The 15,007-nt window shown below is 42.1% G+C and overlaps 1 protein-coding gene across 1 annotated transcript; it reads right to left on the bottom strand.

The window, feature by feature from the left end:
• Positions 1-1,121: 1,121 nt before the first annotated feature.
• DAPL1 (death associated protein like 1) lies at positions 1,122-14,600 on the bottom strand. Its single transcript, XM_033165422.1, has 4 exons — positions 14,443-14,600; positions 8,351-8,438; positions 6,136-6,196; positions 1,122-2,374 (listed from the first exon to the last, which is right to left on the bottom strand). The coding sequence occupies exons 1-4, from the start codon at positions 14,501-14,503 to the stop codon at positions 2,261-2,263; spliced, it is 324 nt and encodes a 107-aa protein (XP_033021313.1). The 5' UTR covers positions 14,504-14,600; the 3' UTR covers positions 1,122-2,260.
• Positions 14,601-15,007: the final 407 nt, after the last annotated feature.

Raw genomic sequence — 15,007 nt, 5'->3', positions numbered from 1 at the left:
CAATGTGCATTTCTTCCCACTGCCTCATTACAGCAAACATCATTTTGTTGCCCAGTCATCCAGTTTGGAGAGAATCTTTTAGAATCCTTTGCAATCTGCTTGGAGGAACCGACTTCTAACTTACTTCTACTGTAACTGCTCGTTTTCTGCTTCTTATTTCACCAGACAGCAATCCATACCAGGATAGCCTTATCCAGCAACTGTTGTTTAATTCTTTCATGAGGGACTTTTGTCAAAAGCTTTTCAGAAGCTGAAGTATTTAACGTCACACCTGTTGACGTTCCCCTAGAACTCCAGAAGATTGGGGAGAGGAGACCTTTCCTTGTAGAAATCATATCCCCAGCAAGGCTTGTTATTTCATATGGTTGCTAATTCTGTATTTAAAAATAGCATTTTAAGCTAACTGGACTGTAAATTTCAGGGTACTCCCCCCCTTAAAAATACCATTATGTTGGCACTTTCCAAGCCTATGGCCTGCAGGCTAATTTTAGGGGCAAATCACACTTAGTTGTTTGAAGATCAGTAATTTTATGAATAAATATTAAAGGATGCCATTCAGCTATGGTAACTTAAGTTTTAAACCAAATTTACCATTGTTGTGTACATGGTAGGACACAATACATGACAAACCAGGCCCCTTGTAGTAAGTTGTATAGGGCTCCTGCTTTTCCTATAATATACTTCCTTTGTTTAAGAATCACCAGTTGTGTCAGGATCAGGAAAACATAATGGTCCAGACATGCTTATGCAACAGTTTAAAAACAGAGGGCCAATTCAGTCACACATTAGAGTAGTTAAGTCATCACACGCCAGTCATATTGTGAGAAATTGGCCCCTTGAATAAAAAAGACATGTTTTGCCTAGGAAAATTGCTACCCATTCAGAATAGAATATATGTAATACCAAGTGCAATGATATAGAAAAAGGAAAAAACCAGCTTTTTCTTAGGCCTAAATGTATCTATTTGCTTTGTCACCTCTCTCTTTCAGGTTTGTTGAAGACAGAAGAGCACTTTTATCAACTTGCACAGATCAGGTCGGCTGCAGGCTGCTAGTAAATTAAGCAGCATTAGCACTGAAAGCAGCACAACAAACCAAGTCTAGAAACTAAGGAGTTACCGGTAAGTAGATAAGTAAATGTTCTTTATTGCATGCGAGTATTAAATTCAGACAAGCGACAGTGATGGATGTGTCACACAGAACCCCGAGATTCACACCAAACTCTTCATCCTGTAGATGTTTGTATAGCTTGGAGGTTCTGCAATGGTTATGTCAATTAATTGTTCCTCACAAGAAAGCTCCCATACAAGGCACTATGTAGCTGTTACTGGGAATAAATTCAGATCCTAAAGTCTGTAAAAAACAAGTCATTGGCTTTCACAGTACTGTATAGGAAACAAGAGTTACCTTTCAAGCACTTAACGTTGAACAGAACAGAATTCTTAATGGTCTCTCTTCTATTTTCTAACACTGCTGAAATACTAGAAAACAAAAAACATAGCGTCATCCCAGATGGATAAGTATTTATCCATCACTGACAGCAAACTGCATTCTAGTTGGCTAATGCAATAGCAACCCTCCCCCCAAATAAAAATGTAGCATTACATCTTCAACTCAAGAAAAGTTTAAACGCACACCAGAAGAAAAAAGAAATACAAAATTGACTTAACCCTATATTAATAAGCCAGTGCTTCTTCACCGCTATCCAACCACAGGTTGTCCTCACAAATCTGGTATTAAGATGTGCTTTCAAAGGCAGGTAGGGTGGTTTTTTTAAAACAGGACTGAACCCTAGCATCATTTTTATGGGTAAAAATGACCCCCTTTATCTGGTTCATCAGAAATTCTAGTCAATTTACCTAGAGAAGTTAGGAAGACTTAGCAATCCTACTTTTTTTCCAGTGTGTCCACATTCCCAGGAGTGAAAGGATAAAGAGGCAATAACCTTGTCAATGTTATGGCTAGAGAAAAACTGCTTGTCTGTTCAAAGCAGTAACTGCTGTGATAAGATGGTTTGGGAATGTTAAAACAAGGGTATTGTGGACAATCAGAAGCTATGCAAAAAAACAACAACAAAGAAAAGTCAAACAAAATTTCAAGACATGGGTAGGATGCAAAACTGAACATACACAGTTTTTATTGCAAGAGAAATACAAAGTAGATATTGCTGGAGCCATTTGGTCCATTTACTGCTTCCTTAGCTAAGTGCTGTTATGTTAAGAGCAAGTCTGTCAAATATATGAATATTTTACTCTACATCTTTAACATTTCCGGGGCTGATGAATAATGCACAGTCTTTTGGGCAGTATAATCTTCTCCAGAGTGGGCCGTGGCTTTTGATGTTGTGTGACTGTTGCTGGAAATTTATGCCTGAGCTGTAAGATTGAAGAAAAGGGAAAAGTTAAGAATATGAACGAAAGAATACCTAACTACAAACCATCAGCATTAAAATTCAACCGGGCAGAAGTGGCTTATTAGTTCTGCACAAACACCCTCGCTTTTTTTTTTTTAAGTCCTACAACATTAATAAAACACAACCGTTTCAGCAGAAACCTTGCAATTTAAACATCAAAATGATAAAAAGAAATAAAGACCCATTAAGAGAAAACGCGGGTAGTGATGGTGGGAAGAATTATGAAGCTAACAGATTGAAAAACAGAATTTTGATACCGAACAAAAAACACACACACTAAACAAACAAAGAAACTTCCCACACATGAAGAACATTTAGTTCCTTTAAATAACATATGGTATGGAAGCAGCAGATGATGAGGGGAACAGACATATGATGGTCTTTGCCTACCCTCCCCCCTCTCCTGGTTTTCCCCTTTCATGCCCCCAGTGCCTGATACAAAGGCACATAAACACTACCTCCCATCCTAGGAGCAAGGTCAACAACAGGAAAGGAAGCCTGGGAGATGGCTGCTAGCCTAGGATACATTCACACAGCAGTTTATTCTGTTTCCCCAATGTTTCCCCACCTGACTTCCTGAAAACTATATAATCCATTAATCTGGGGCAGTATACCAGTATACAGTTCTTCCCTGATATTTCATGAGGGAATCATGGAGGAACAGAAGCACACATGTGCAGAAAGTGTGGAGGAGTATCATGACATCCAGTGACATTCATTGTTGGGTCACACCGTGCCCTCTAGTGTGAATGAAATTCAGTGTGATGCACCATTATATAAGTCAAAAAGTCCCATTTCTGTAAGACAGTAAGTCAGAGGTGCCAAATTGCGCTACAGATTGGGGGGGGGGGGTGCAGCATCATGACACATGTATGACGTCACATGCACAACATTGCGATGGTGCTGGGGCCTCTTTCTATTGCAGCAGGAGGAGCCAACCACAGAAGCTGTGCTACGCTCAACTCTGCACTCAGCCTCCTTCACCCCTGATCGCTTGGAGCATTGGAGGGACCTGCCCCCCCCCCACAAAAATTATTGGGGGGGGAATAGTAGCTTGGCACACATGAGATGGTAACCCCTGCAATAAGTACTGCAGTGTGAGAGGAACTTTAGAAATTGGGACATAGCCACTAGAATTATGAACAGGAAAACTAACACAATGTTCACCATATCTAAAAGCACTCTTAATGTTTTCTAATTATTTTACTATGCTCTGGCTACACTGTCAGCTAAGTGGCGTCCAACTCCGAAACCAAAAACAAGTGGCATTAGCTCCTGCTATCACACTCCTAAGGAGAGACACTTGTTTGTTGTGTGTGCCTAGCAAAGCCCACCATAATAACACTGGCAAAGTTTCCCCCCACCTTGCTTTTGACTTGCGACCGACTAGTCAAGGTTCAGCTTCCTTAAAAGCCCTTTATTTTCTGGCTAAGCACAAGTGTTCGGGTAAACAAACAAACAAACAAAATAGCAAGGAAGAAGATACCCAACAACTCATTTCAGATAGCCCTCCAACATCAAAATGATTCAACTTCTTATGGGAAATAATCACATTTCCCCAGGAAAGTCAGTGCTATTTTTCTAGAAAAAGAGTTGCCGGAACTTACAATGAATGCCTCCCTTGTTCTTTATAATGAAGAAGAGAAGAGTTTGGATTTGATATCCCGCTTTATCACTACCCGAAGGAGTCTCAAAGCAGCTAACACTCTCCTTTCCCTTCCTCCCCCACAACAAACACTCTGAGGTGAGTGGGGCTGAGAGACTTCAGAAAAGTGTGACTAGCCCAAGGTCACCCAGCAGTTGCATGTGGAGGATCGGAGACACGAACCCGGTTCACCAGATTAAGAGTCTACCGCTCTTAACCACTACACCACACTGGCTCCCAAAATACCAGCCTTCAAGCTGTTCTGAACTTTCTCTCTCATTTGTAAAAAAATGTCAAAAAGAAATTGTCAAAGACACAAGGAACTTAGCTAGATGAAAAAAGTACTTGCTGTTTGAAGCAAAACAAACAAAACCCCAAACCCATATTAATCATTCTATTTATGTATGCTACTACTGCGGCCCGTGTTTTGTTAGCCCAAAAATGGAAAACGAGTGAGGTCCCAACTAAAGAAGAATGACAACTTGACAAAATATGCACAACTCGCAGACTTAACATATAGAATAAGAGAAGAAGAACATATATTTAAAGAAAATTGGAAAACGTTTATTGAATATATGGGAAATAATTGTGTGCAGCTGAAAACACTGGCAACATGAAGATAAATTCAACAGTGTAAACAAGTTTTGATGGATGCAATAATGGAATACTGAATTGTATAGTTTTTGTAAAATATGCAAGGATTTATGATATGTAAAATGAACCATGGAAAGAGAAGGAGGGAAGTCACTGATATCTTAAGGGTGTAAAATGAATATTTTAAATTGAAAAACAGAAAACTTAATAAAATTATATACAAATTAATCCTTCTTGCAATATACTAAGGCTTCAAATGGCCACACATAAAAAAGATTAGTTCAGTTTGTTCATATTTAGCAAGCAAACAACATCATGCAGTGGTCCAAGTGTAGAGTGCAGTTTGAGCGGTGCCTTAATTATTACCAGTCCTGTCTTCTCAGCAAGTTCTCTTCATCTGATGAGACCACATTTTGCTGTGTTTCAGACAAAGGAAGCCATGGGTAGGAGGGGCAATCCTTGATTCTCCCCCTCCCCCCATTCAGCACCCATTCAAGATCTAACAAGCAGCTTTGTGACGTTTTAAAACCCAACATATTTACTGTGGCATAAGCTTTAATGGACTACAGTAGACTTCATCAGATACATGAAGAGTTACCCTCAGTTGGAATTGTGTGTGCATGTGCATAAACTCAAAAAAATGGTGAACAATGAGTCCCGATAGCAATGAAATACAATTGGCCTAGTTTGCACATGATGATACATCAAACCATAACTAAGTGTGAACAAGCATACAAATACTCACAAAAAGAGTCATGGCCACTCTGCTCCTCCTTTAGCCCTGCTGCTGACACACTCCCCAAAGCCTAGCCGTAGCCTGGAATAGTGCTGTGTTCAAAACCAGACACCTACCAGTAGTTTGTCTTCCCTGGACAAACCATGAACCCAGGTTGGACGCAATGCAAAGCTAAACCATGACTTAGCTCTGGGAAGTTCAGCAGCAAGACTGAGGAAAGAAAAAAAGTTGCTGCAATTTTTGCTGCTAGTACCACATACTTGTCTGTTCACATTCACCCATGGTTTGGCTTAGCAATACCATGGTTTGGTTACAAGTGCACAAGTACAGTGTCCATTCACAGTAGCAGTAATTTGTGATTACAAATTCCTGGCTAGTGCATATTACTGCTTTTGCAAATAATCACTGTACCTACCTTGTATACGTTTTAAGCTTTACAAAGAATTGTCAGAGTATACCTTCCCTTTCATGGCCATTTTGTCCTGCTGCTTCCTTTATACCCATGTATTTTATATTTCTGCCAATTAAGGACAACACCTTCATGCATCTGGTGAAGTGGGCTCAAGTCCACAAAAAATCTGTCATACTTTAAAGTGTCTCGAGGCTCATTGCTGATTTTGCTACAACAGATGAAGACTGCTACCTTTTTTGAAGGTTTCTTTTTAAAAAATTATCATTCAGGTATAATCCATATACATGAGAAATCTTGAAGGCAACTTTGTAATGTGTCCTGTTCATGTGTACTTACTTTATCCAGCACATCTGAAAGCAGAATATTCATGCTTTGCATTTTCATGACGTTAAGAGAGCTGTGGGGTAAGGAAAAGAAAGTTAACCAGGGCTTTAATCTTCCCAGACCCTTCATGCTGTTTGTTAAATTCTCCCCCACCCAATCCTAACCTGCAGAGCAATTTGCTCTGCTTATATTAATTCAGAGACAACCTAGATGTTGCATTAAGCACATGTCTGGTCCTCGTGGGCTTGTATCCTGTTTACTAAATAGCAGCTGCAGTGTCTAAAATCCAGAATGAGACTGATGGTAAGGGAAATAATTTAAATCTCGTCTTCCTGGTCTCAATCCAGACCCCCCACCCCACAACAGCTACTACATAGTAAACAAAAACCAAGCACACAAGTCAAGAGCTAACCCCTTTGCTAAATTTGACACTCAGCCAAGTCATTGCTAATCTTGCATAGATCAGTGTATTGTCTTTGGATCAAACAGTGCCAGAAGGCCATGGGGAAGAGATAGGTAACATATTCAGCACTCCTTTGGATACAATCAAGGTCTAAATCAGAGGACTGACCAAGCTCTGAGAGAGAATAGCACCTAGATGAGTAAGTCAATATGCAAATACAGTTTTTCACCAAAGGCAGGACGCAACCAAATCTATACTTCTACTGCAAGTGTGTAAGAACCAAAAATCACATGTGCATTGTTCTTACTTCCAAGTATTCTACATAATTTATATGTAATATTAACCAGTTCTTACTTATGTAGAGATGGAACAGACGAGTACAAGGTGCAGCTGATCTCTTGTACATGCAATTGTATTAGGGATGAATGATTTCTGGGATGCTATTTATTTAAAGCATTTTTATCCTACTTTTCACCCCCACAGCAAGATACAAGCGCCAGTGATGAGACAGTTCTGCCCTTAGGCCTTCAATTTAAAAGACACGGCACAAAAGGAAAAGTAACCGAGAGTGAGGAAGGAAAAAAAGAAAACTTAGGCACTGTCTCATAGTTAGGGAATTATTATGGACAAGCTGGAAATCAAAGGTTGCAAGAGGAGGAAGGAGCCTGAAGTTGCTGCTTTCTGTAAAGTTATGGGAGCTGCTCTGCAGAACCACCTCTCTCTTTCCAACAGCCCAGTGGAATGGCTGGGGTTGTTGTCCCAGGATAACAAATGGTGTAAACAGGCTCCTTTTGTGCTGTGAAGCCAGAAGATTAAGCTACAATTGAGCCCCCGGCAGATTTCAGCAAGCACATCTTAAAATAGCCCCCCCCCATTTAATAGCCACTTCCTAATGGCAGCAGGTTGTTTTATAGGCTTTTTGCTTACTAGTTCTGTGCAGAGGAAGTGAACGCTATCAGCTCAGTTCCAGGAATAGTGTTTGCAAGGTGAAAGGAAGACCACAATGGGGCTTTTTTTAATGCATGTGTGGTTTTACTATAAATAATAAACTTTTGCCCCAGACGAAAGTAAAAAGAGGATTTTCCACACAATTGCATTATTGGCAACTTCTCAAGGCTGCCAAAGAATTTTATAAGCACCTATTTCCAACTCTCTATGCACTTCATTTTGGATAAAAACAAAAGAGTATGAATTTTGCCTCATGTATCGTATAAGCCTTCACTAAGCTATCCCACCTTTGTCACAAAAGTCTGCAGGGCCAGTTATTTATTGTGCTATCATTTGAAAGAGGAAAATGCAGAACAAACCAAGAGACTATTTTGTATTGATTCTGGAATTTTAGGGAACAGGCTTCATCCTGATGCTAAGGCTGCAATCCAAACTCCCTATTTACTGTGCAGAGGAGGGAAGAGATTGGATGTGGCCAAAGTCTCCCTCCACTCAGCCTAAAACAGCTCTGACAACCTCTGTCTGTGGAATGATTCCAGTGTCTGGCACAGAGCTTCCTGTCCGTCAAAACGGCATATGTGCACAAGTTTACCACTTGGATTCCCACTGGTACGAGCCTGGAACAGGTGGTTTTCTTTGCTTTACCTTAATTGCTTGCTGCAACGGTATTGTTGCCAGTAATACTATGTACAATATAAGTTGATATATCTCCGATTTTTTTTTAATGATACAGCTGTATATTCATTCATTTTTTTAAAATAAATAGAAAATAAATAAATAAATAACTGAAGGGCATCCTCTTTCCCCCTAACCTGAACTTATTCACTACCTAGTCATTCTAATTAACACCGTGACAAGTCACTACCGCACACGTACCTAGTCTTCTCTCTCCCTGGGATTTTGGCACTTTTTTCAACAGGTGCATTCTCCAGCTTCTTGGCAACTCTCATACCTCCAGCTTTGACTGTAGAGGAAAGCAGTGATAACATGTGTGACTGGCAGATAACCCCCAAGCAATTGATCTGTTTCACATTATGCAAGATATACGTTGCCAAATACATATTTAGAATGGCGGGCAAAGATACAGATTTTAATTCACAAGACACTTACTCTGGAGCACTCGTACTCCTCAAGTACACAGTAAGTAGCCTTGTACCAGGTTAGACCATTGGTCCATCTAGCTTGGTATAGTCCATCACTGACTGACAGCAGCTGTCCAAGATCTTTCCCAGTCCAATCTGCCTATGTTACGGAATGAACCGTCTAACCAACAGGTACAAACCATGTGCTCTTCTTATCATTGAACTATTGCCCAGGTGTACAGTGGGTCTTAGGCTACACTGTTAACATGATCACTTTAGATACGATGAAGAGAACATTCATGAATTTATATGTACTGCTGCCAGGTTGGTGCAAGCGGAGATGTTTACATGCCATTCACAGCTATGATATTAAGCCACTTATACACCCATGCACAAAGAGAAAGGTGCTTCCTTTTGTTTGTATCCCACACAGCTGCAGTATGGGTCAATGCCATAGTCACTAATAAAATACTAATTAATTGCATATGACTCATGACTCTGCCTTCCTAAGGACGCGGGTGGCCGTTTGGGTTAAACCACAGAGCCTAGGGCTTGCCGATCAGAAGGTCGGCGGTTTGGATCCCCGTGACTGGGCGAGCTCCCATTGCTCAGTCCCTGCTCCTGCCAACCTAGCAGTTCAAAAGCACAAAGTGCAAGTAGATAAATAGGTACCGCTCTGGCGGGAAGGCAAACGGCGTTTCCGTGCGCTGCTCTGGTTTGCCAGAAGAGGCTTAGTCATGCTGGCCACATGACCTGGAAGCTGTATGCCAGCTCCCTTGGCCAATAAAGCGAGATGAGCGCCACAACCCCAGAGTCGTCCACGACTGGACCTAATGGTCAGGGGTCCCTTTACCTTTACCTGCTTTCCTACCAGTAGGGAGGAATGTAGGTGGGGAAGACCCATAGTACAACTGCTGTCCCACACATTTGTACTGCAGCTCCCATGCATCTTAAGAATGGACATGTTGCACTTATTTAGAAAACTTTAACAGTCCTTGCCATCAAGCTTGGAAAAGTTAAATCTATCATTGAAAGGGTTTGGTTAACATTGCAAAATATGGGGAGAGAAGATTTATCTTTTAGTGTTTTTGCCTTCAGTCTTACATAAATCATATAAAAAGTAGTAGTAAGCTGGAGTCTTCGGGGTTCTAACAAAACCTTTTGTAGTCTAGATTTGGCCTCCAAGTAGCCACCTCTGCCCATCTCAGATCTGAGCATACCCCAGGACAAATAATGTTTGCATTTATCTTTCACAAATAGTTCAGAATAAAGAGGTACTTCTTGTGCTGGTACGATGCATTTGACTGACTGCATTATCCCAAGTAGTAATTATGCTCTGTTAACGTGCCTGTCAATTATAAAACCAATTAGCAGTAATTAAAGCTGCAGATGACCTGGCAACAATAATTTCAATGTTTTTTTTTTTTTTTTATAAGAATTTATTGGCATTTTTCTATAACAACATATACCCACACCCACACCTACAATTAAACAAATGCAAAACACATAGAACAAATACAAACAGTGTCAAGTTTTCTCATTGCATCTTTCTAGGAAAAAAAAAATTTCTATTTCCGTATCTTGACTATTGACTTCCCCTGCCTTTTCACCTTCGAGTTTATATCCTAAGTCTATTTTATAGCCATTTCTCCTAACAAAGAAAAAGAAGTTAAATTCAGTTGTGTAGTTACTATCAATTATATCTTCAACATTTTACTAAAAATACATCACTACATCTTGATCTCAATCCTCTTATTCCATAAACATAATCCACTTAAATTTACTTTACTTATACTCCACCTCACTGATCTTCACAGCTTATTCGATCAAATCTATCTCTTCTATCCTTAAGATTGCTGCTAATAACATGATAACTTGAAATATCTCCTTTCATGTTCAAATAAAAAATATAACAGAAAATTGTTGACAGTATTCACCCTCCGATTTCGGTTTACCATATCAGGCTACCTTAAGTATTACTTAATGCTTCACCCCACACCCCCTCTGTCCATTATTCTTCTCCTGGTGGTTTCAACACTAAACTTCCATGTAACTTCCCTCTCCAAACGTCCACAGATCCAGGCACAGTCCAAACCTCTCCTTGCCACGAGTTCAGAGGTATCCATCTCATCATCTCTCAGCTTCTTCGGTTCTTTGTAACATTCCTTTTCTTCTTGTAAATACCTTAATTCTCTGTCCCTGGCCCCCGAGCTCACACCTCGGGGACTGGATATAAAAAATCTTGACGTCGCCTTGGGGCTGCCACCCCCAGAAAGCGAGTTTCTTCTCCGAAGTAGCTCACTCATCAGCCCTCTCAGCTCCTTGGCAAGGGATTCTTCCAAAGTGTCAAAAGTTTTAAAAGCCTCCTCTGTGGGCAATTGGTTCCATTTCAGACCCCCACACAAGACTTTGACTTTTCTACAAAGCAATTCCACCTTCAAGGCAGTGAGTCTCTGTTCATCCGTTAATCCAGAGTTCAATACCAGTTCAAGGACGAAACCCAGCATACTGGCAGAGGAGGAGGAAGTGGGTGTCATATTTCTACTCCCCTCTTTGTTCGTCGCCATTTTCCTGAACTGGAGCGCAAATACCGCAACTTTAAATGGAGATATTTTCCTCTAATTAGCTTCCCGAAAGAAAAGTTTGCCAGTCTCATGTGTCAATTTTAAATACATTATAGCCAGTTCTGTAGCAGTAATCACTCAGATTGGTTAGATTCTTGAGCTCGAAGGGAGGGAGGCAGGCTGCCCTTCTCCTTCCCCCCGGATCGTCCCAAAAGCACGATTTCACTCAAATTCTTTACTCACGACCACCGGGTTCCTTTAGCTCCATTCTTCACAGGTAGAACTTAGACGCTCACCGCGGGCTCTGTCGCCGCATTTGCATCCCGGTTGGGGCATGTCCCCGAAGCCCGGCTCCGGTTGTCCCTTCACCCCCACTCCCCCTTTACAGGGGGGCAGGGGAAGGGTTCGGAGCCTCCGCGGGCGCAGCCGGGGAGCCCAGGGTGCGGGACGCTCTTCCCGCACCCCAACCGGAGCCGCGCGCTGCGGTAGCGCGGCTCCTAACCCCCGGGATGGACAAGGCGCTTCGGACCCGAAGCAGCCTTCGACCACCCGGCGATGGCGTCGCCGCCGGAAGTCAACAATAATTTCAATGTTGAGCAATGTCAAACAAACTCATCTTTAAAAGAACTTAAAGATATTTCAGATATAATTGTCGAAATAAATTACTGTTTTTCCATATCATACAAGGCATTAGATCTAAAAACTGCCAGATTAAGCAGAGACTTAAATTTAACTTGGGTTAAATTCCCTCACACGAAGGCATATTTGTAACCTTGTACCTCTGCTGCCTGGACTTGTTTTTTGGGAAACAAATAAAGTCCTTTTCATTTGCCCCCCCCCTCCTTTTCGGAAGGTGTCTTGTCTGCACTTTTGTTTTCAGTTTTAGTTTTAAATGGAACCTATTTCATTACCGGTACGTATTTTATTTGTGTGAGTTACCTCAAACATTTCTGTGGAGAGGCAAGGTATAAATTTATTAAGTAAATAGTACCTGGGCTTCTTCAGAAGAAAGAGTGGGAAATAAACTGAATTAATAATAAACAAAGAAACAAAATAGTTCTGGATATGAGCTTCATGCACAAGAGTGGTTAAAAGAGGTGAAATGCAGTTTTTTATTAGACATTCAGATATGGAAGACTTGGATTGATTGATTGAGTTCCTATTAGAAAAAACGCTGTAATTTTTACAAGATTTGATTGATTCCTGGTGCAGCTGGTAAACTAATGCCTATTTTCACCGTCATAACAATCTTGCAAGATAGGCCAGGCTGAAATATATCTACTGGCTCAATCTTCATTCCTTGAGCAGGGGTTTTATTTTATTTAAATATTTTATATTAAAGATTTTCTTTGGTTACAAAAGTATGTGCAATTGTCTCTTTTTGAGATTGCCTTGCTCCTAATCCAGTCTTCTTCACTACCACAATCTCTCACTCTTGTTTTCAATCACAGCCCTATTAATAATAATAATAATAATAATTTATTATTTATTGAATTGATATACTGCCCCATACCCGGAGGTCTCAGGGTGGTTCACAGAATAAAATCAAAATATAAAACCACATAATCAAAATAAAAGCCACCCAATAACACCCCCCAACCCCCCACAATTTAAAAGGGCATAGGATGTCAATCAAATTAACCAAAGGTTTGGTTAAAAAGGAACATTTTTGCCTGGCGCCTAAAGGTGTATAATTAAGGCACCAGGCGAACTTCCCTGGGGAGAGCACTCCACAGATGGGGAGCCACTGCAGAGAAGGCCTGTTCTTGTGTTGCCACCCTCTGGACCTCTTGAGGAAGCGGCACATGAAGGAGGGCCTCAGAAGATGATCTCAGGGTCCTGCTAGTTTCATATTAGGTATTGTGGACCTGAGCTATTTAAGGCTTTATAGGTCAAAATTAGCACTTTGAATTGGGCCTGGAAACTATTTGGTAGCCAGTGCAGTCAAATCAGGATTGGTGTAATATGCTCAAACCGTCTTGCTCTGGGGAGCAACCTGGCTCACCACTACCGGTAATTGGTCGGAACCAAGAAAAGTAAAAACACTTATGACTTTTGAACTGCCTAGTGCTTTGATTCTTAGCTAGAGGAAACATTAGTTTTTACACACAGGGTATAGTGATGACTAGGCAGCCTCACTTTCATATTTTTACCTATGACGTTTTTGTTAACCACCTTGATTTTCAAACACCTCATCAACAAGTCGCAATACTATTAACTAATCACTGTTACAAGGAAGCAGCAAATTTCAGGAGTCACTGCTGTGTCCACTGCTAATCAGGAATAACCAGTGCTATTTTTCTGGAAAAAGAGGTGCCAGAATTCGCCATCAATGTTTCTCTTTGAATGCCAATGGCACCCACTTGAATGGTTCTGGAACCGACTTGAGAGCTGCTGGAACTAAGTTCCGGTAAGTTCCACCCTAAAAAAGCCCTGGGAATAACTACATATTTGTTAACTACAAACAACAGGCCAATAACTCTGAAGCCTGAATGTTTCTACCTGTGTTAGAAGACGTCTGAAGTTTGCAGCAACTCTTTGAGGGGTAAACAAGCTCTGTTACATCCGAGCTTCCAAATGGGAGCAGCTCTAGAGATGCAGAACTGCCTGTACTAAGAGAACAGCAAGCGTGCACGGTCCACTGCTAAGGCTTGCTAGTTTAAGTGCTCTTTAAATCACACTCAATGGGAGAGCCGTTCTGGAGGCCTCGCGCCCGCCTAGCTGCATTGCGCGCCGCCGCCTATCAGCGCGGAGGGGAGGGACCTGTCGTAGTTTCTAATGACCCACTTAGCCTAGTGCGCAGTTCGGCCCTCGTACGCATCTGGGGAGGCGGGGAGGAAAGTTTTTACCACAGGATGACATAACAGCTACACTTACAGGGCAGCGAGGGAAGCACACGCCCACCAAGGTGGGCGGAGAGGAGCATTATTGCGCCACTGTTTACAACCTCGAGGCTCGTCTTTTCTTCACCGACGTTTATTTTTTGGGGGGAATAAATTCCAGTTAGGTGACGCACAAAAGATTAGGAGCCAGTAACACCCTGCCTCACTCCTAGCTATTGGCAGAGTCGTTCAAGAAAACTACGTTTTTTGTTGTTGAGGGAACAAACATCTCCAAAGGGGGGGGGGGTTGTGCTGAAATGCACCAAAGGCAAGGCTGCAGTCCTAGCCCTGCTTACCTAACCTATCCTTGCAAACCCGAATGCATTCACTAGCCCCCTCCTGAGTAAGCGTGGTTGCTGAACGGCTCTCCAGCCACCGACAGGTCACCGCCAGCCCGCAGCTAAGCTTCCCGCCCTCCCTCCGAGAACCTGCCTGCTTACCTGCGGGGGAGCGCCCCACTTTCAACGGGGAGGCCGGCGCGGACATTTCAGTCTTGGTCATGATGGCTATGCAAAGCGCGCACTGCGAAACAAACGGGCGATGCTACGGACTGCGTTCTGCTCACTCCGTCGGTTGCTCCTCCTTTATGGGGAGGAGGCAGTGCGGAGAGGAGGGGCGTTGCTGCCAGCGGTGGAAAGGGGCGGGGAAGGGGAGAGAGAGCTAGAAAAACTTTTGCCAGCTTCTAACTGCTAAAAAACAAAACAAAACACCAAGACAAAAAAGGGGCTGGGGTTCCTCTGAGTTTGGCCTCGAAGGGCTCCAAGTCCACAGCCAGTTTTTAGCGCGCAAGCTCTGAGAGACATAAATGCGCGTGTGCGTCAAGAAGCACAAACGTATCAAGGCAGCTTTAGTGTCAGTGTAATGGAAATGTTGGCCTTAATTGCATTATTTGTGCTTGGGTTTGTCTCTCCAAGTTGCCCTTCCCTCCCTCCGTTGATTTCTGTTCAGAGTTGGAATGCCAGCTGTGGTGGGCCAGTTCAAGGCCACACTCTGGCATGACTCATT

This window comes from Lacerta agilis, chromosome 1 (genome assembly GCF_009819535.1).
Source record: "Lacerta agilis isolate rLacAgi1 chromosome 1, rLacAgi1.pri, whole genome shotgun sequence".
Taxonomy (NCBI): Eukaryota; Metazoa; Chordata; class Lepidosauria; order Squamata; family Lacertidae; genus Lacerta; species Lacerta agilis.
This window is presented reverse-complemented; position numbering and strand designations above follow the sequence as displayed.

Excerpts from the sequence above, each read along its gene's own strand:
- DAPL1 (XM_033165422.1), bottom strand. The coding sequence starts at position 14,503 with ATGACCAAGACTGAAATGTCCGCGCCGGCCTCCCCGTTGAAAGTGGGG. Across the intron at positions 6,197-8,350 it reads CCAGGGAGAGAGAAGACTAG|CTCTCTTAACGTCATGAAAA; the intron begins GTACGTGTGCGG and ends CTTACCCCACAG. Across the intron at positions 2,375-6,135 it reads TTTCAGATGTGCTGGATAAA|CTCAGGCATAAATTTCCAGC; the intron begins GTAAGTACACAT and ends TCAATCTTACAG.